We start from the raw sequence: 15,560 nt of genomic DNA, 5'->3' as shown, positions 1-15,560 counted from the left end.
CGGAAAATGTTATCATTGAATTAAACAAGCAATTGCATTTAATATAGCTTAATGTCTTGAATGACCCGTTCATATTTTGAAATCTTCCTAGGAGCGAGACTTTCTCCTCGATTATTCCGTTAGAACCTCTACACTATCCATGTCCAACCAGTAGCGGAAGACGAATGCGTGAAATGGTCTTTAATTTCCGCGCGCTGTGTGATGAGCATAATTCGTTCTTATGGGATGTCCTTTCTCAAAGCGTCAGTTTTGCCGCGCCCTACTTTTTCACCTAAGGCTACAGCGGTTCTACATCAGGTCATTGATTGTTCCTCTATTCCCGGCTTCTACCGCTGGGAAGATCAGATCATGCATTTTCCGTATTTGGCTTTGACTTGAAGCACTCATGCAAACTTTTTGGGAATACTGCACAAAACCCTTTTCCTTTCATTATTCCAACACCATTTTTTCATAGAAAGGAATTTCATCCGTCTCACCTCATGTCTGCTAGAGGTACGTGATAACGCGGTTTTCCTATTTTACTGCAAATTTTTGCAGACGCAGTGAATATAATCGTTTTTACCACTTACCAACGTAATCACATAGAACTGTAGTGGTTGTAATGCACACACGGCACCAGGTGTGTGTGATAGAGGAACAATGTCAGTTGTTAAAATGTCAGTTCATCAACTTTCACATTTCATCTATCATGTCAGTCTTATAAGTATAGAGAGATTACAATTAAAATGTTTGATTATGTACGTTTTGTCAAGACTGCACTTTACAATTCAACCACATTCCAACAGATGCAAATTTGCATATGACAGAAACATTGATGCTCCTTAAAATGACAATGATCTAAAGCAGTGGTTCCCAGCCAGAACCACTGGGGGTAGGCTACTTGGTCTTTGCACAGGGGATTCTTAGAAGACCTAGAATACAATAGGCTTACTGTTAAAATGCTCATGTGGGGTTACCCACTCAAGAGTAAAATTTGCAGAAACCAAAAAATTTAATTTGAAAATAAAAAACGAAAGATTTATTCTGGAATTAACTAAGGTTTTCCAACAGCACTGTGCTCAAATTAAAATCCTACAATGATAGATGCATCTACTTTACAAATGACCTAGTCTGCCTTGATCCAATATTTGTATTTACTATGGGAGCACACATGAAAAATATTTGCCGGGGTTATCCATATAGTATGTTTAGTATGCATTTGCCATCTCTTAATGTAGCTAATGCATTTGTAAAAAAAAACATTTGTATTACTAAATAGTTGGCCTATTTGTATTTGTTTATTCGTGCACATTATTATAACAGTTACTGTGCCTTTTCCTCTAATTCTAGATAAAAATATTGAAATTAGAAAGGGAAATATAGGTGAATACCATTAAAATGAGTCATGGAATCTGACAGTGTGCCCAAAAGAGGGCTTCCGCATGTACATTCATAACCCTGTACTTTCTGTCCCGGGTGGGGCCGGAGAGTGGGCTAAGCCCCGAATGTGATTCTAGCGACACCTCTGGTTCTCAATATACATTTTAAGGAATGTCTGTACAATTCTGTGGGTGTTGTCTGACAGTTTTTAGATTGTTAATGGTGTTAACCAATTATTTCAACACAAACATTCTCCAAAAAGTCTGTAGTGAATTTTTATTATGTGGACTTAACCAAGGTAAACAGTAGGATATGTGGAATGCCATGTTACAAAATGAATGTGTCCAATGGAATTTTGGCAAAATGGGAACTCTTGAAGTGCAGCCCAGAAATGACTTGATCCTCTAGACTGTTTGCACTTTCAGAGAGATGTGTCTGCTAATATTCCATTTGTGTTAAAAATCCCAGCCTTATCTTCTGTAGACTTGCATAGATCAGATTTACCTCTGAAATGTGTTTGATATTGGAAGTGTCCTGTTTCCTCTCAATCTGTTTACATTGAGAATGTCCCCAGTCACTCACATCCTCCTTTTAATGAATCTGAATTCCCCTGCATTGGGGTGCCTCTGATAGTGATGCTATTGTGCTTATTAAAAGTAGCTCTTAAAAACATGATCCATTGACCTTTTATCTCATGTGCAATTTTACATTGACCACTGTTTATATTGTTTGCAGAAAAATATTAGATTAGATTCAACTTTATTGTCATTGAACAGTACAACAAAATGCAGTTAGCATCTAAAACAAGAAACCAGGCAAGCTAAGTTCAGCTGGACCGCTATAGAAAAATATTGCCCTCTTGAGATTCAAACCCAGGTCACCTACATGAAAGGCTGTGTCACTAACCACTACACCACAGAGCTCTATATTTGATGGGTGTCAATATAGCCTCTATCCTGAACAAATCCTCTTTTGCCACTGGCTGTTTAAACAGCTAATTGGCCATTCGTGAATGATATTGATAGAGTTAAACTGACAAAATTTTTTTACTATGTTTACCTCCACCACAAATAGCATCTATAAATTGTTAGCTTTTGCCACTGGCCATTTGAACAGCTTATTAGCCAGTAATAGGCTTTACCAGTATCTACTAACTTACTGGAATAGTCATAGGAATTGAGCAATTGCTAGCGAATCTGCCAAAGCTATATAATTTCATGGCATAAGAACATATTTTTTTCTTTCTTGACATAACAACATTACATTGATACAATAACTATCAATAAAAGGCGACGACAACTAACTTTTTTATTAAGTGAAACGACGAGAGAATCGTGGAAATAATTTTTGTTGTTGTTTACAACAGATTCAAACTTGAGCCTTCCACGTGAGAGGCACTGTCTTTAACCATAACGCCACGGCATTTCACCAGTCGCTAAATACTATTAAGCATTGTGTTAAACTGACTAACGTTTCTTATTAAATTTACCGTATTAAATTTACCTTATTAAATTTACCACCACAAAAAGCGTCTATGAACTTTTAGCTTTTGCCACTGGCCATTTGAACAGCTTATTAGCCATTAATAGGCTAACTGGTATCTACTAACTTCTTAGGAAGAGCACTTAGACATAGGATGACATTGGTTTTATGTTGAGAAATGTTGGAAAAGAAATGAAAAAAGAGACATGTTGTATTCATCTGTGGAAAGCTCCTAACTTAAACCTATACAAATAGATTGCCTTAACAAGGACACAATATATCTTTGGCTTCCTCCTCTAAACCATTAAAGTTGCTGTCAAATTTCTGAATAGAAAACCATCTGTTAAATGATAATTGGCCAGTATTTGAATCTGAAATACACATATTATAGAAACCAGAGATAAAGTAAAACAAATGTATAGATTAAATGGGTACAAAATAATGTCCATGATTTTGGATATCCTAGTGAGCACAGTCGGATCAATAGATGTATCACACCACCCAGGCAAATAGCTTTTCCCTCAAAACTAGTGCTCAAACCAAGGGTTTTAAGAAAAGCCAGAGAGGCTGTTTATGAAAAGGACCATCAGAAAACATGAGCTGCAATGTGGGAAAATATTTTCTGGTCAGCAGTAGCGTTTTTATATGTAAAAGATTGGTGGGGCACAAACCATTTCAAAATATAGGATACATACCAGTAAAGCTACAAAACTTCCTCTTGCTACTGATGTGTTTATTTAACACATTATTTAATCAACAAACAGCGTGGCTCCACAAAATACTTTTAACGACAGAGCCGGCTTGCTTCTACCAGGTGTTGTAGTACACATACTGGAGAGAGAGACCTTATTGTGTAATTGCTCTCCTTTCTCACACACGTAAAATTACCCATCACATTTACAAACCTAAATTAGGAAGGCAACCAAGCTCAGAACCAATGTGCCTACAGGGCCAAAGGCGAACAGCAATGAGCTGAACACCACTGAAGGTCACAATGAAGCGGAAGACAACTTTCTAGGGGTACAGACCCATTCTATGACAACAACCTTAATAGATAAGCATGGACACACTGACACTCATCACCATCTATATCAATCGATCCAGCACAAAAATACACTCGCCTAAAGGATTATTAAGAACACCATACTAATACTGATACCCCATTTCGCCTTCAGAACTGCCTTAATTCTAAATGGCATTGATTCAACAAGGTGCTGAAAGCATTCTTTAGAAATGTTGGCCCATATTGATAGGATAGCATCTTGCAGTTGATGGAGAATTGTGGGATGCACATCCAGAGCATGAAGCTCCCGTTCCACCACATCCCAAAGATGTTCTACTGGGTTGAGATCTGGTGTGGGGGCCATTTCAGTACAGTGAACTCATTGTCATGTTCAAGTCCAATTTGAAATGATTCGAGCTTTGTGACATGGTGCATTATCCTGCTGGAAGTAGCCATCAGAAGATGGGTACATGGTGGTCATAAAGGGATGGACATGGTCAGAAACAATACTCAGGTAGGCCGTAGCATTTAAACGATGCCCAATTGGCACTAAGGGGCCTAAAGTGTGCCAAGAAAACATCCCCCACACCATTACACCACCACCACCAGCCTGCACAGTGGTGACAAGGCATGATGGATCCATGTTCTCATTCTGTTTACGCCAAATTCTGACTCTACCATCTGAATGTCTCAACAGAAATCGAGACTCATCAGACCAGGCAACATTCTTCCAGTCTTCAACTGTCCAAATTGGTGAGCTCGTGCAAATTGTAGCCTCTTTTTCCTATTTGTAGTGGAGATGAGTGTGGTCTTCTGCTGTTGTAGCCCGTCCGCCTCAAGGTTGTGCGTGTTGTGGCTTCACAAATGCTTTGCTGCATACCTCGGTTGTAACGAGTGGTTATTTCAGTCAAAGTTGCTCTTCTATCAGCTTGAATCAGTCGGCCAATTCTCCTCTGACCTCTAGCATCAACAAGGCATTTTCGCCCACAGGACTGCCGCATACTGGATGTTTTTCCCTTTTCACACCATTCTTTGTAAACCCTAGAAATGGTTGTGCGTGAAAATCCCAGTAACTGAGCAGATTGTGAAATACTCAGACCGGCCCGCCTGGCACCAACCACCATGCCACGCTCAAAATTGCTTAAATCACCTTTCTTTCCCATTCTGACATTCAGTTTGGAGTTCAGGAGATTGTCTTGACCAGGACCACACCCCTAAATGCATTGAAGCAACTGCCATGTGATTGGGTGATTAGATAATTGCATTAATGAGAAATTGAACAGGTGTTCCTAATAATCCTTTAGGTGAGTGTACATCTGACTTTTACGTTCTGTTACACCGACCTGCCAAGAAATGGTTCATAACTGACTGTCTGACTTTTGGAGGAGCTGAACATTTGTGATGACTTTGGAAGTACATCTAATTGGAACCATGGAGAGGACTTTTCAGTGAATCGAGAAATTGGCATGAGAGGACTTTGTAACAGTGACAAATTGAAGAATCTTTTCAGTGATCGATGATGTTGATGCTACATACCCCATACTCTCAATATATGTGTCACTTGAATTCATTTCCTTTGACCAGTGATTTTAACATAAAAGGTTTTGTTGTACTATGTTATAATTCTGAATAATGACAATGTGTGATCTTGGAGTTAATAGGAAGGTAAAGATAGAGAAGCATGTAAATGAGGATCCAGACATTTTAGATTTGTTCCGTTCTCTAGAGTACTGTTTTGTTGTGGTCTATATCTCAATGAGTGAACTGTGTAAGGTTCGACATGGTATCAAGAGGATGGATTGTTGTGGAAATTCTGAAATCTGATGCATTCTTACTGTTTAAAGGACTGAGTCCCATAGTTTGGATGTGAAAATGAATGTGTTGGAGAGGGATCTGGTATTTGTCCTAGGGGGCATTCTTGATTGGTAACAGTAGATTATAGGGTTAATCATAAATCTGTAGGTTGTCCAGATGCTTTAAGTCCCCCTCAAGGGTTGATAAGGTTACCCAGATGGGGGAGGACAACATGTGACTTGTTTGAAACCTAGGACATGTGATAGAACAAAATTGCATTGCTGACTATTAATAAACAAAATAAATACAAACTAATCCAATACCAAAAATATAGATTAACATCTATTAGGGATGCGCTAATGAGAAACATACTCACAGGCTGTACACCTTGTAGCAAAACAATGATGGATGTAGGAAGATTGGGTTGTACTTGGATGAACTCTCACTTACACATGCAACAAGTGAAAAAGGCAACTAACTTTCTCTTCCTGAATCACAGCAAAGGATTCTATTGGCTGAGAGGTAAGTAAACTAACAGGGAATTGGAATACTGCCACCTGGTGGACGGAATGTTAACAACAGCCAGAACACTCCCTGTCTGACATCGTTAAGATGTCATACTGCCTATTATCAATCTTTATATTTGTCATTTTGCAGAAGGAGAATCGTCTCTGTTATGGGTCTCAAGAAGGTCTTGGACGTCCCTGCAGTAGCAACCTTCTGCTCAACCTTCCTTACCCGCCCATCTTAACTGGGAAAAGTCTGAGTCACTACAGCCATGGGCCAGTGATTCCTCTTAAGTTGAACATCTTTCAACAGTACAAGGTCCCCTTTTTTGAGGTTTGGCCTCTCTGAACGCCATTTTGATCATCCTTGTAGGGTGGAGAGGTATTCAGTTTTCCAACGTTTCCAGAAGGGACTGGACAAGCTTTGAACTTGCCTCCATTGACGTTTGTGGATGTCATCTCCATCAAAGTTACCCGGGGGTGGGGATGGTACACCAACTTTTTGAGTGAGCAGCATAGCTGGTGTCAGTATGAGGGGAAAGTCTGAGTCTGTGGATACTGGGACGAGAGGTCGTGAATTAACAATGGCAGTGACTTCGGCCATGAAGGTTGACAAAACCTCATATGTAAGTTGACTGGGAGAAGTGTGCATAAGCATTGTGTCCAAGATACGTCTTGTCCCCCCGATCATTCTTTCCCAACTGCTTCCCATATATGAAGCATGGGGTGGGTTAAACTTCCATGTGCACCCGTGTTCACTCAATAATTCTTGTACTGTGGGACTGTTGCATTGGCTTGTGATCATTCCAAGCTCCTTTCATGCACCCACGAAGTTCGTTCCACAGTCTGAACGTAATTGTTTCACAGGGCCACGAATGGATAGAAACCGCCGTAATGCATTGATAAAACTCAGTCTCCAACTCCAGTACTTCGATGTGTATAGCCCTGACACTCAAACATGTGAAGAGGACCGCCCTCCACTTGCTATTCGCACATCCTCCCCTGGTGCGACGAGAAGTGACTGACCAAGGCCAGAACACATCCACACCAACATGTGTGGATCTATGGGCAAGTCGGCCATTTTCTGATTTCCTGTTCTCCATTTGAGCTTACGACAGGTCACACAGTTATGGATAATGGTGCTAATGCGCCGTTTACCTCTGACAATCCATAGACCAGCTGACCTCGCTGCTCCCTCTGTGATATGTCGTCCTTGGTGTTGGACTTTCTCGTGATGGTGTCGTATGAGCAGCGTTGTGAGATTGCGACGTCCAGAAATTATGAGTGGATTCCTTTCATCACTTTTTAAGTCTGCTTGTGACAAGTGACCTCTGACATGGAGGCAGCCTGCATCATCCAGATAAGGAGACAATTTACAGAGGGGGCTCTGCTTAGGTAGATCCCCTCCTTCTTTGATGTGTTTGAGTTCAGGAAAGGCTTCATGTTGAAGACTGCGAATGGCAACGCTCTTAGCCTGGAGAAGGTCTTCGGCACTGAGCCTGTTGCACATGTGCCACCCATGGCAACTTCCTTTGTTCTCTTGCTTGAAGGATCGAGTTATGTGGGCAAGTTTAGCTATGGCCCTTACAAGTGACCTCCAGGTTGAAAAGGATTCAAAGCGCCTGGTATTCAAGGGGGTCTCTGGGACTTCGGTGTCACAAGATGTCACCAAAGGGCAAACCTCCACGTCACATTCAGGGGTGACCAAGTCGTAGGATGAATCGAGAGCTGAATCACTGAGCTGGCTTTAACAAAAAGTCTGGTACTTTCAACCATGTGCTTGACATCAAGGAGCTCGCTGGGATTGATCTTGATCCGTGATCTGCTGGATTCGTTCTGGTTGGGTTGACTTTCTAATCCTCTGTACCCGGTTGTTGACATAAACATAGAATCTTCTGGATTCAATAGCCAAGGGCCACTTTGCTGTCGGTGAAGAACTTTACAGAGCTGAACTCCACGTCGATTTCTTCAATAATGACTTCCGCTATTTCTACCGCTAGAACGGCTGCGCAGAGTTCGAGTCTGGGGATGGTAGCCTCTGGTTGAGGTGAAAGTTAGGCCTTGCCAAATACAAATCCAACTTCGGACTCGCCTGTGGTGTTTGTTACCTTGACATATGCCACAGCTGCTATGGCTTGTGTAGATGCATCGCAGAAGACATAGAGCTCCCTGCTTGCGGCACCCCTAAGAGAAATCGACGTGTATGTCCTGGGGATCTTTACGTATTCAAGGTCCTTGAGCGAATCTTTCCACTCACACCATTGTTTCAGCTTGTGATCAGATAATGGGGTGTCCCATTCACAGGCGTCCGCTAATTCTCTTAGCAAAGCTCTACCCTTGATGCTGTCCGGAGCTGCGAATCCTAGAGGGTCAAAAAGACTGTTTATAATTGACAGCAACCCCCGACGGGTGTATGGTTTGTCAGTGGTGGAAGCCTGGAAGGTGAACATGTCGGTTACAACATCCCAACTTACTCCAAGACTTCGCTGCATCGGCGGAGAATCTGCCTCTAGATCGAGGTTCTTAAGACCCTTCGCCAGGTCTTCCTTGGGAAATGCCTTCACGTTGACGCTGTTTGAGGCGATTTTGTGCAACCTCAAGTTAGACTCAGACAGCATTTCTTGGGTTTTCTTGAAGACCTATGGCCTCTTCATCAGAGGGAAGAGAGATGAGCCCATCATCGACATAGAAATGACACTCAACAAAGTGTTTTGCTTTGCGGCCGTAGTTCTCTCTGTGAACTGCTCTCCTGAGTCCGAAGATTGCCATGGTGGATGATGGGCTGTTCCCAAACACATGCACCCTCATGCGGAATTCCATTAAATCATCTTGTTCCGGTGCCAGAGAAAGCGCAAGAAGTTCCTGTGGTCTTCTCTTACTATGAAGCAATGGAACATTTGCTGTATATCTGTGGTCACCGCCACTCACTCCCGCCTAAATCCTAATAGCACCCCATGGAGACTGTTGTTCAGGTAGGCCCTGTCAGTAGAACATAATTCAAGGAAACTCCCAGATGTTGTGCGCTAGAGTCAAATACCACCCTTATCTGCCCCGGTTTGTGCGGGTTGTAGACTCCAAAAAAGGGCTGGTACCAGCATTCCTCTTCTTGCTTTAGTGGTTGTACTGGCTCTGCGTGACCACTCTCAAATATCTTATGCATGAAATCGAGGAAGTGGACCTTCACTTGGGGACGCTTCTCAAGCGTGCGACGCACCTCTGCTAGGCGCCGACTTGCCTGTTCTTTGTTGTTCGGAAGATGCTGCCTAGGGGAATTAAAGGGCAAGGGAGCCACCCAACTGTTTGCTTGATTCCCTCTCCATTATCTCTAGAAAGACTCGCTCTTCTATCGACAGGGCAGGTTTTTCGTCCTCCTTGGTACAGTTGAAAATCGACTTTCCCATGTTGTCAGCCTCCACCAGAGTGGACCCTTGTTTTGAGCCGTGTCTGCTAATGGTGCTATGCTTTTGAAAGCAGAAGTTTTCTTTAACTTGGATACTGTTCTGGCATGGGGAGAAATGGGTAGGCCGCCCATTATCCAGAATGTGAGTTTTAAAGGTGTTTACATTGGTGGGTTTGTGGGCTCCTCCAAGACAAACGTTGCCTATAATCACCCCCAAAGCCAACTTTTGTGCAAATGGAGAGTTTGGAGGCCCATTGCGTTGATCTTGCACCTTGTGGGCCTGGATAGTGTCTCTTCCAATAAGCAGTAGGATCCCAGCCTGTGAGTCGAGTGGTGGTATCTCATAAGTGATGCCTTTGAGATGTGAGTGGTAGCGAGCAGCATCGGGGGTGGGGATTTCTGCTCAATTATCGGGTAGCATGTTACATTCGATCAGAGTTGGCAACAGCAGGTTTGAGCGGTGGTCAATGGATTCCACAATGAAGTTGCCTGCTCTTCTACCACAGGTCTCTGATATACCCACACATGTCTTCAGAGTATACGGAGAAGGATTGTTGGGAACATTGAAAGTGTCAAATATTGAAGACCTGGCCAAGGATCGGTTGCTCTGGTCATCTAAAATTGCATTCGTTCTCAGCCTTTAGTCGGGCTGACCTTTAGGATATATCCAGACTAGACAGATTTTGGAACATGAGCGTCCTCCGATGTCAGTTCCACAAACCTGCGTGCACGTGGAGGTAGTGTCAGGCGAAGCCGGCTCTCGCTCCCCGCCATAATCGGTGACGGATGATATGGCATCCTCCTTTTTCCATAGTGCCGGGCCCGCATGGAGAGCGGCGATGTGTTTGTCGCTACCGCACTCTGTACAGCGGATTACTGCAGTGCAGCACTTCGCCTGGTGAATTGAAGAAGCGCAGCAGCGAAAACATAAGTGGTTCTCTTTTAGTTAGTTGCGGCATTCTTCCAAAGATTTTTCACGAAACCCCCTACACTTTTTAAGTGGGTGTGGTTTTCTGTGAACAGGGCATTCCTTATTTTATTCCTTCTGCAATTTTTCCAGAATTTTCCTTTTCCGAGTTTAGGACTTCTGTTCTGTGGACTGCGATAGGAAATCTTGATTTTCCGAGCCTACCAGGATAATTGTCCAACTTAGAAGTTGTGGTGGGTGTAGGAACTGAAGGACGGAAGCTGGGATAATTTCTCATCTTGGCTTCATTTTGAATGAAGGCCGCAAAGACGTTGAAGGGAGGGAATGAGTCACCGTGTTCCCATTTGTTCTTTATTCCATGTGACATCCATTTTTCCTGTAGGTTAAAAAGGAGCTTTTCCACAATTGGGACGATTCCATGTACTGTGTCAAGGTACAGTAGGCCTGTTAGGTATCCATCACATTTAGCTGAATCCAACTCCATAAGGAGGTCTCCAAGCTGGCACAGTTGATGGTGATCTCTATTCCAAATTTTGGGAAAGTGTTCCATCTTGTCGAAGAGAGCCTTTTCTATAGCTTCAGCAGTGCCATAACACTCTTCAAGCCTCTCCCAGTCCCTGCCTAGGCCCTGCCGCCATGTTGGTTGAAGACCTGCTGGTTCGCTTCGATGACCTGGATGCATGAGAACAAACCGATTTGGCTTGGGTGCCTTCTAGTTGGGACATGGTTGAGCTCTGGCAGATCTTGATGCACCCGTGATGTTGTTAATGTTGTTGACGGAAGCCTTTTTACTATTCTTCCCTCACTGACTGTCCTGAGTACAGCTATGCAGATAGATAACTCCTCCATTAATCACATGAGAATTGTCTCAGCTGAACAGCATTTAATGATGCTTAATGCGAACATGGACTGAGTAAAACTGGAAAGAGAATATACAGCAAGGAGTTGGAGTCTATCTACCACAGCTCTGACCCGAGATGCATGTGGTGTGGTCTCTGGCACATCACAGACTATAAAGAGAAAAACAGCAATGATGCCCATCCTGCTGCCTCCCTCCCCAATGAGCTCAACTCCTTCTATGCATGGTTTGAGGCAACCAGCTGAGGACAAGGACGACTGCACTCTTTCCCTAACTATGACTGATGTGAAGAGAGCTTTTAAAAAAGTGAACCCTCAGAAGTCACCAGGGCCGGATGGTGTCCTCAGAGGGTGCACCGACCAGCTAGCGGGTGTTTTTCATATCCATATTCAACCTCTCCCTTTATCTGTCTGGAGTGTGCAAAACAGACCACCATTATCCCTGTACCGAAAAAAAAACATCTACCTGAATGACGACCACACTGTAGCACTGACCTCCATCATAATGAAGTGCTTCTAGCGGCTGGTCAGAACTCACATCTGCTCCACCCTTCCTGACACATTGGACCCCTTTCAATTTGCATACCGCCCCAATAGATCTATGGACAATGCCATCGCCCTGATGACACACCACCCTCCTACCTGGAAAAAGACAACACAGATGTGAGGATGATATTCATGGACTATAGCTCAGCATTCAACACTATAGTACCCGCTAAGCTTGTTCCTAAGCCCAGGACCCTGGGACTTAACACCTCCCTTTGCAATCCTGGACATCCTTACGGGCAGCCCCCAGGTGGTGAGAATGGGCAACCTCACTTCCTCTGCACTGACCCTGAGCACTGGAGGCCCCCAGTATTCCTGTCCTGTACTCCCTGTTCACGCATGACTGCATGGCCACACACAGCTCCACTATCATCCTAAAGTTCGCAGACAACACTACCATGCTGGCTCTCATCACCAACAATGATGAGCCCACTTACAGAGTGCAACAACCTCTCTCTCAACGTCAGGAGATGATGGTGGACTTCAGAAAGCGGCACAGGGTCATGCCTCGATACACATCAATGGAGCTCAAGTTTCTTGGTGTGTTCATCAAAGATGACCTCACTTCGTCAGTGAACTTGTCAGTAAAAACTGCCCAAAAACGAGTATACTTCCTGAGGAGACTGAAGAAGTTTGACACCTCTGTAAAACCCCTCACCAGCTTCTACAGGTGCACCCTTGAAAGCATCCTCTCAGGCTGCATGACTGCCTGGTATAACAGCTGCTCTGCTGCGGATTGCATTCCCTCCAGAGGGTGGTGAAGTCTGCGGAGCGTGTCATTGGCTGCCATCTTCCCTCCGTGCAAGGCGTCTACCATACACGATGCCTTAGGAAAGCACGCAACATCCTCATAGACCACAGCCACTCAGGCTATGTTCTGTTCACATTGGTGCCGTCTAGTAGACGCTACCGGAACATCGGGGCATGAATTTCCAGGACATAAGGCTCCTCAACCAGAAACACTGATCTATTTGGAATTTTCAAACATTATGTTTTTTCAGGTACATTTAATGTACACTAGAATATTCCTTCGCATGTATTTTATTCTATAAACTACTGACAACATTACTCCCAAATTCCTAATAGAAAATATTGTCATTTAGAGTATTTATTTGTAGAAAATAAAAACTGGTCAAAATAACCAAAAAAATTTGCATTGTTTTCAGACACATTTTAGAGTGGGCTTTTATTGTGGCCAGCCTAAGGCACACCTGTGTAATAATCATGCTGTCTAATCAGCATCTTGATATGCCACAGGAGAAGTGCTCACTAACACATATTTAGACAGATTTGTGAACAATATTTGAGAGAAATAGGCCTTTTGTGTACATAGAGAAAGTCTTTGATCTTGGAGTTCAACTCATGATAAATGGAGGCAAAAAGTGTTGCGTTTTTTAATTTTGTTCAGTGTAATCAATCATAACTAAACAAATTACCGTTATTATTCCTACCGGTTCTAATTTTACGATTTACTGCAGTTCTGCGTGTAGTTTGTCCATGTGCAGTTGCCGCTGGTCGACTGCTGTAATTGGGATTGCACTACCCGCGGGTTTTACGCATATTGGGCTACTTTTCAAACAATGACAAAGGTGAAAATGAATTGGTCGCGGGTGGGGGATTTTTGTGCTACTTATGAACACGCGGCTGCACCATTTCTGTCTTTATATGTTATATCGTGTGTTTCTATGCTGTTATCACAGTCAGGCGTCAGCTACGGCTTCATATGCGTCTAAACCGCTTCTTAGGTTTTATTTCCGGGGTGTCACTTGTAAAATAGTCAATGTTGTGCACCATTTTCAGGCATTTTGGGCTGGTTTTGAGCTGTCAATCAAGTGTGCTAATCAATTAAACATCACTAAAGTTATCTATTATAGATAAGTTACCTGGAAAGCTAATTAGCCACACATTCACTCAGCGACCAACAATGTTGCTTATGTATGTCTTACATTAATGATTTTGTTAGATTTGTCAGAAAGCCCTCGTGAAATCTGAGTAAAGTGTCAATCATTTATGTTGCACTGCATGTGTAATTTATGCAGACAGTAGTCGTTTTCATTGATTGCCAGGGGAATATTCAGTCTTTGGACTGGGTTAACCCACTAAATACAGGTCAGCTGCAATGATGGTCCTGGAACATTAATCATGATTTTGTAGGAACAACACGGTGATATCAGATTTTGTGAATATTGATGGTTATGTTTTACTGGGGGGGGGGGCTCCCAGACTCCCTGCTGAATTGGTCCCCCCCTATGTTGACTCCATGGCTATGGCCTTGCTGGAGTGCCTCAACAACAAAAAGGTAAGTGTGCTACAGTACAGTCTCTAAAATCCCATTCAAAATCTGTGGCATTATTGGAAAATGTAAGTCCATAAGCATTATCCAACCAACTTGGAGCAAATCACACCAAAACCGCAAAGCTGGGACATATCAAAATTCTTAGTCTGTTACTGCAGCACAAGGTTGCTCTACCAAATATGTATGGGGGTTGAATACTTATGAAAGCAACATATTTCAGTATGGTATGGACTGCTATCACAATTTCCCAACATAAAACCAATGCCATCCCAGGCTACAAAAATTTGTTTTTGTTTTATAGATGGCTTTGTGTAACAGAGATGAATATAAAGCTATTTTGAAAGTTGTAATGATGAACTTCGACTTAAAATTATTTTGGGAACCTGGGCACAGGTCAGTAAAGGAGAGAGCGTGGTTATAAAAAATGGAAGGTTAAACTTTCAAGTCAACCCCATTTTCAAATGTAAACTGACATGTTTACTGGTCATGATTGCTTGTTTACAGACCCTTAACATTTCTTACCTTTGTCAATTGTCCATGTTCATTGTCTCAATTTACTTTCTCACTTCAACTCTCCCTCTTGGTCTGTCTCAGTTGTTCTACCTACGCTTTCTCCCTTTCTCTTCATATCTCAGTTATTTTTCTCATTCTCTCCATTTGTCTCTGTTGTTCTATCCTCTCATCCTGATTCTCTCATTTCCTCTCCATCCCTCTCTGTCGTCCTACCCTTTTCTCTTTCTCTCCCTTTTTGTCCCACATTCTGTCTCTACTTCATTTTGTCCATCCCACTCTCTTACACTGTGTATCTCTGTTTGCCATTTATTTCTCTTTCTACCCCCTTGCTCTTTTATCTCTCTCTCGTTTCCTTTATCAATATTTTGCACTGCTACTCATTCACCCTGTATCATTGTCCACCCCTGGGGAAGCCCACTTAAAGCTGTCAGATGGATTTATGTCAGAGGATTCTAGGAATAGACCACATTAAACAAAGGCCAGAAAGTATCCTTCATAAAGCCTTAGTTTTAAGATGTTTTTCAGATAGCAACCAGGCTACCAAGGTCTCAGCAGGATTTTCCATCCAACATTTTCATTTCATTTACCTGATTGTCTGGTATTGGAATCTTCTCAATATAGTTATCATAGGTAAACATAGAATTATGAACTGCATGGTTTCAGTCCTGAGTTCTGATATATGGTTTTATGCAAAACATTTATTTTTACTTAATTCGTAATGGAGTTGGTAACCGGTTTGTAATAGCCATAAGGCACCTCAGGCCTTTGTGGTATACTGCCAATATACCATACCCATACGTGCATATTGTATAGTAACTAGTGAGTTGTTTTGTCAATAGCACTATTCTAATAGATTAAAAAGGTAAATGTGAATT

At 42.6% G+C, this 15,560-nt stretch overlaps 1 protein-coding gene across 1 annotated transcript in view; it reads left to right on the top strand.

The window, feature by feature from the left end:
• The first annotated feature begins 330 nt into the window (after window positions 1-330).
• Window positions 331-15,560, top strand: part of ablim1b (actin binding LIM protein 1b) — a 262,796-nt gene continuing 247,566 nt past the window's right edge. The window contains exon 1 of the mRNA XM_034292380.1: window positions 331-492. Within this exon, the coding sequence (XP_034148271.1) occupies window positions 480-492 (13 nt within the window). The 5' untranslated portion in view covers window positions 331-479. The remainder of the gene's footprint in view (window positions 493-15,560) is intronic.

The sequence above is a fragment of the Esox lucius genome, chromosome 5, assembly GCF_011004845.1.
Source record: "Esox lucius isolate fEsoLuc1 chromosome 5, fEsoLuc1.pri, whole genome shotgun sequence".
NCBI classification, from domain to species: Eukaryota; Metazoa; Chordata; class Actinopteri; order Esociformes; family Esocidae; genus Esox; species Esox lucius.
The sequence above is the reverse complement of the archived record's forward strand: the minus strand, read 5'-3'. Positions and strand labels throughout refer to the sequence as shown.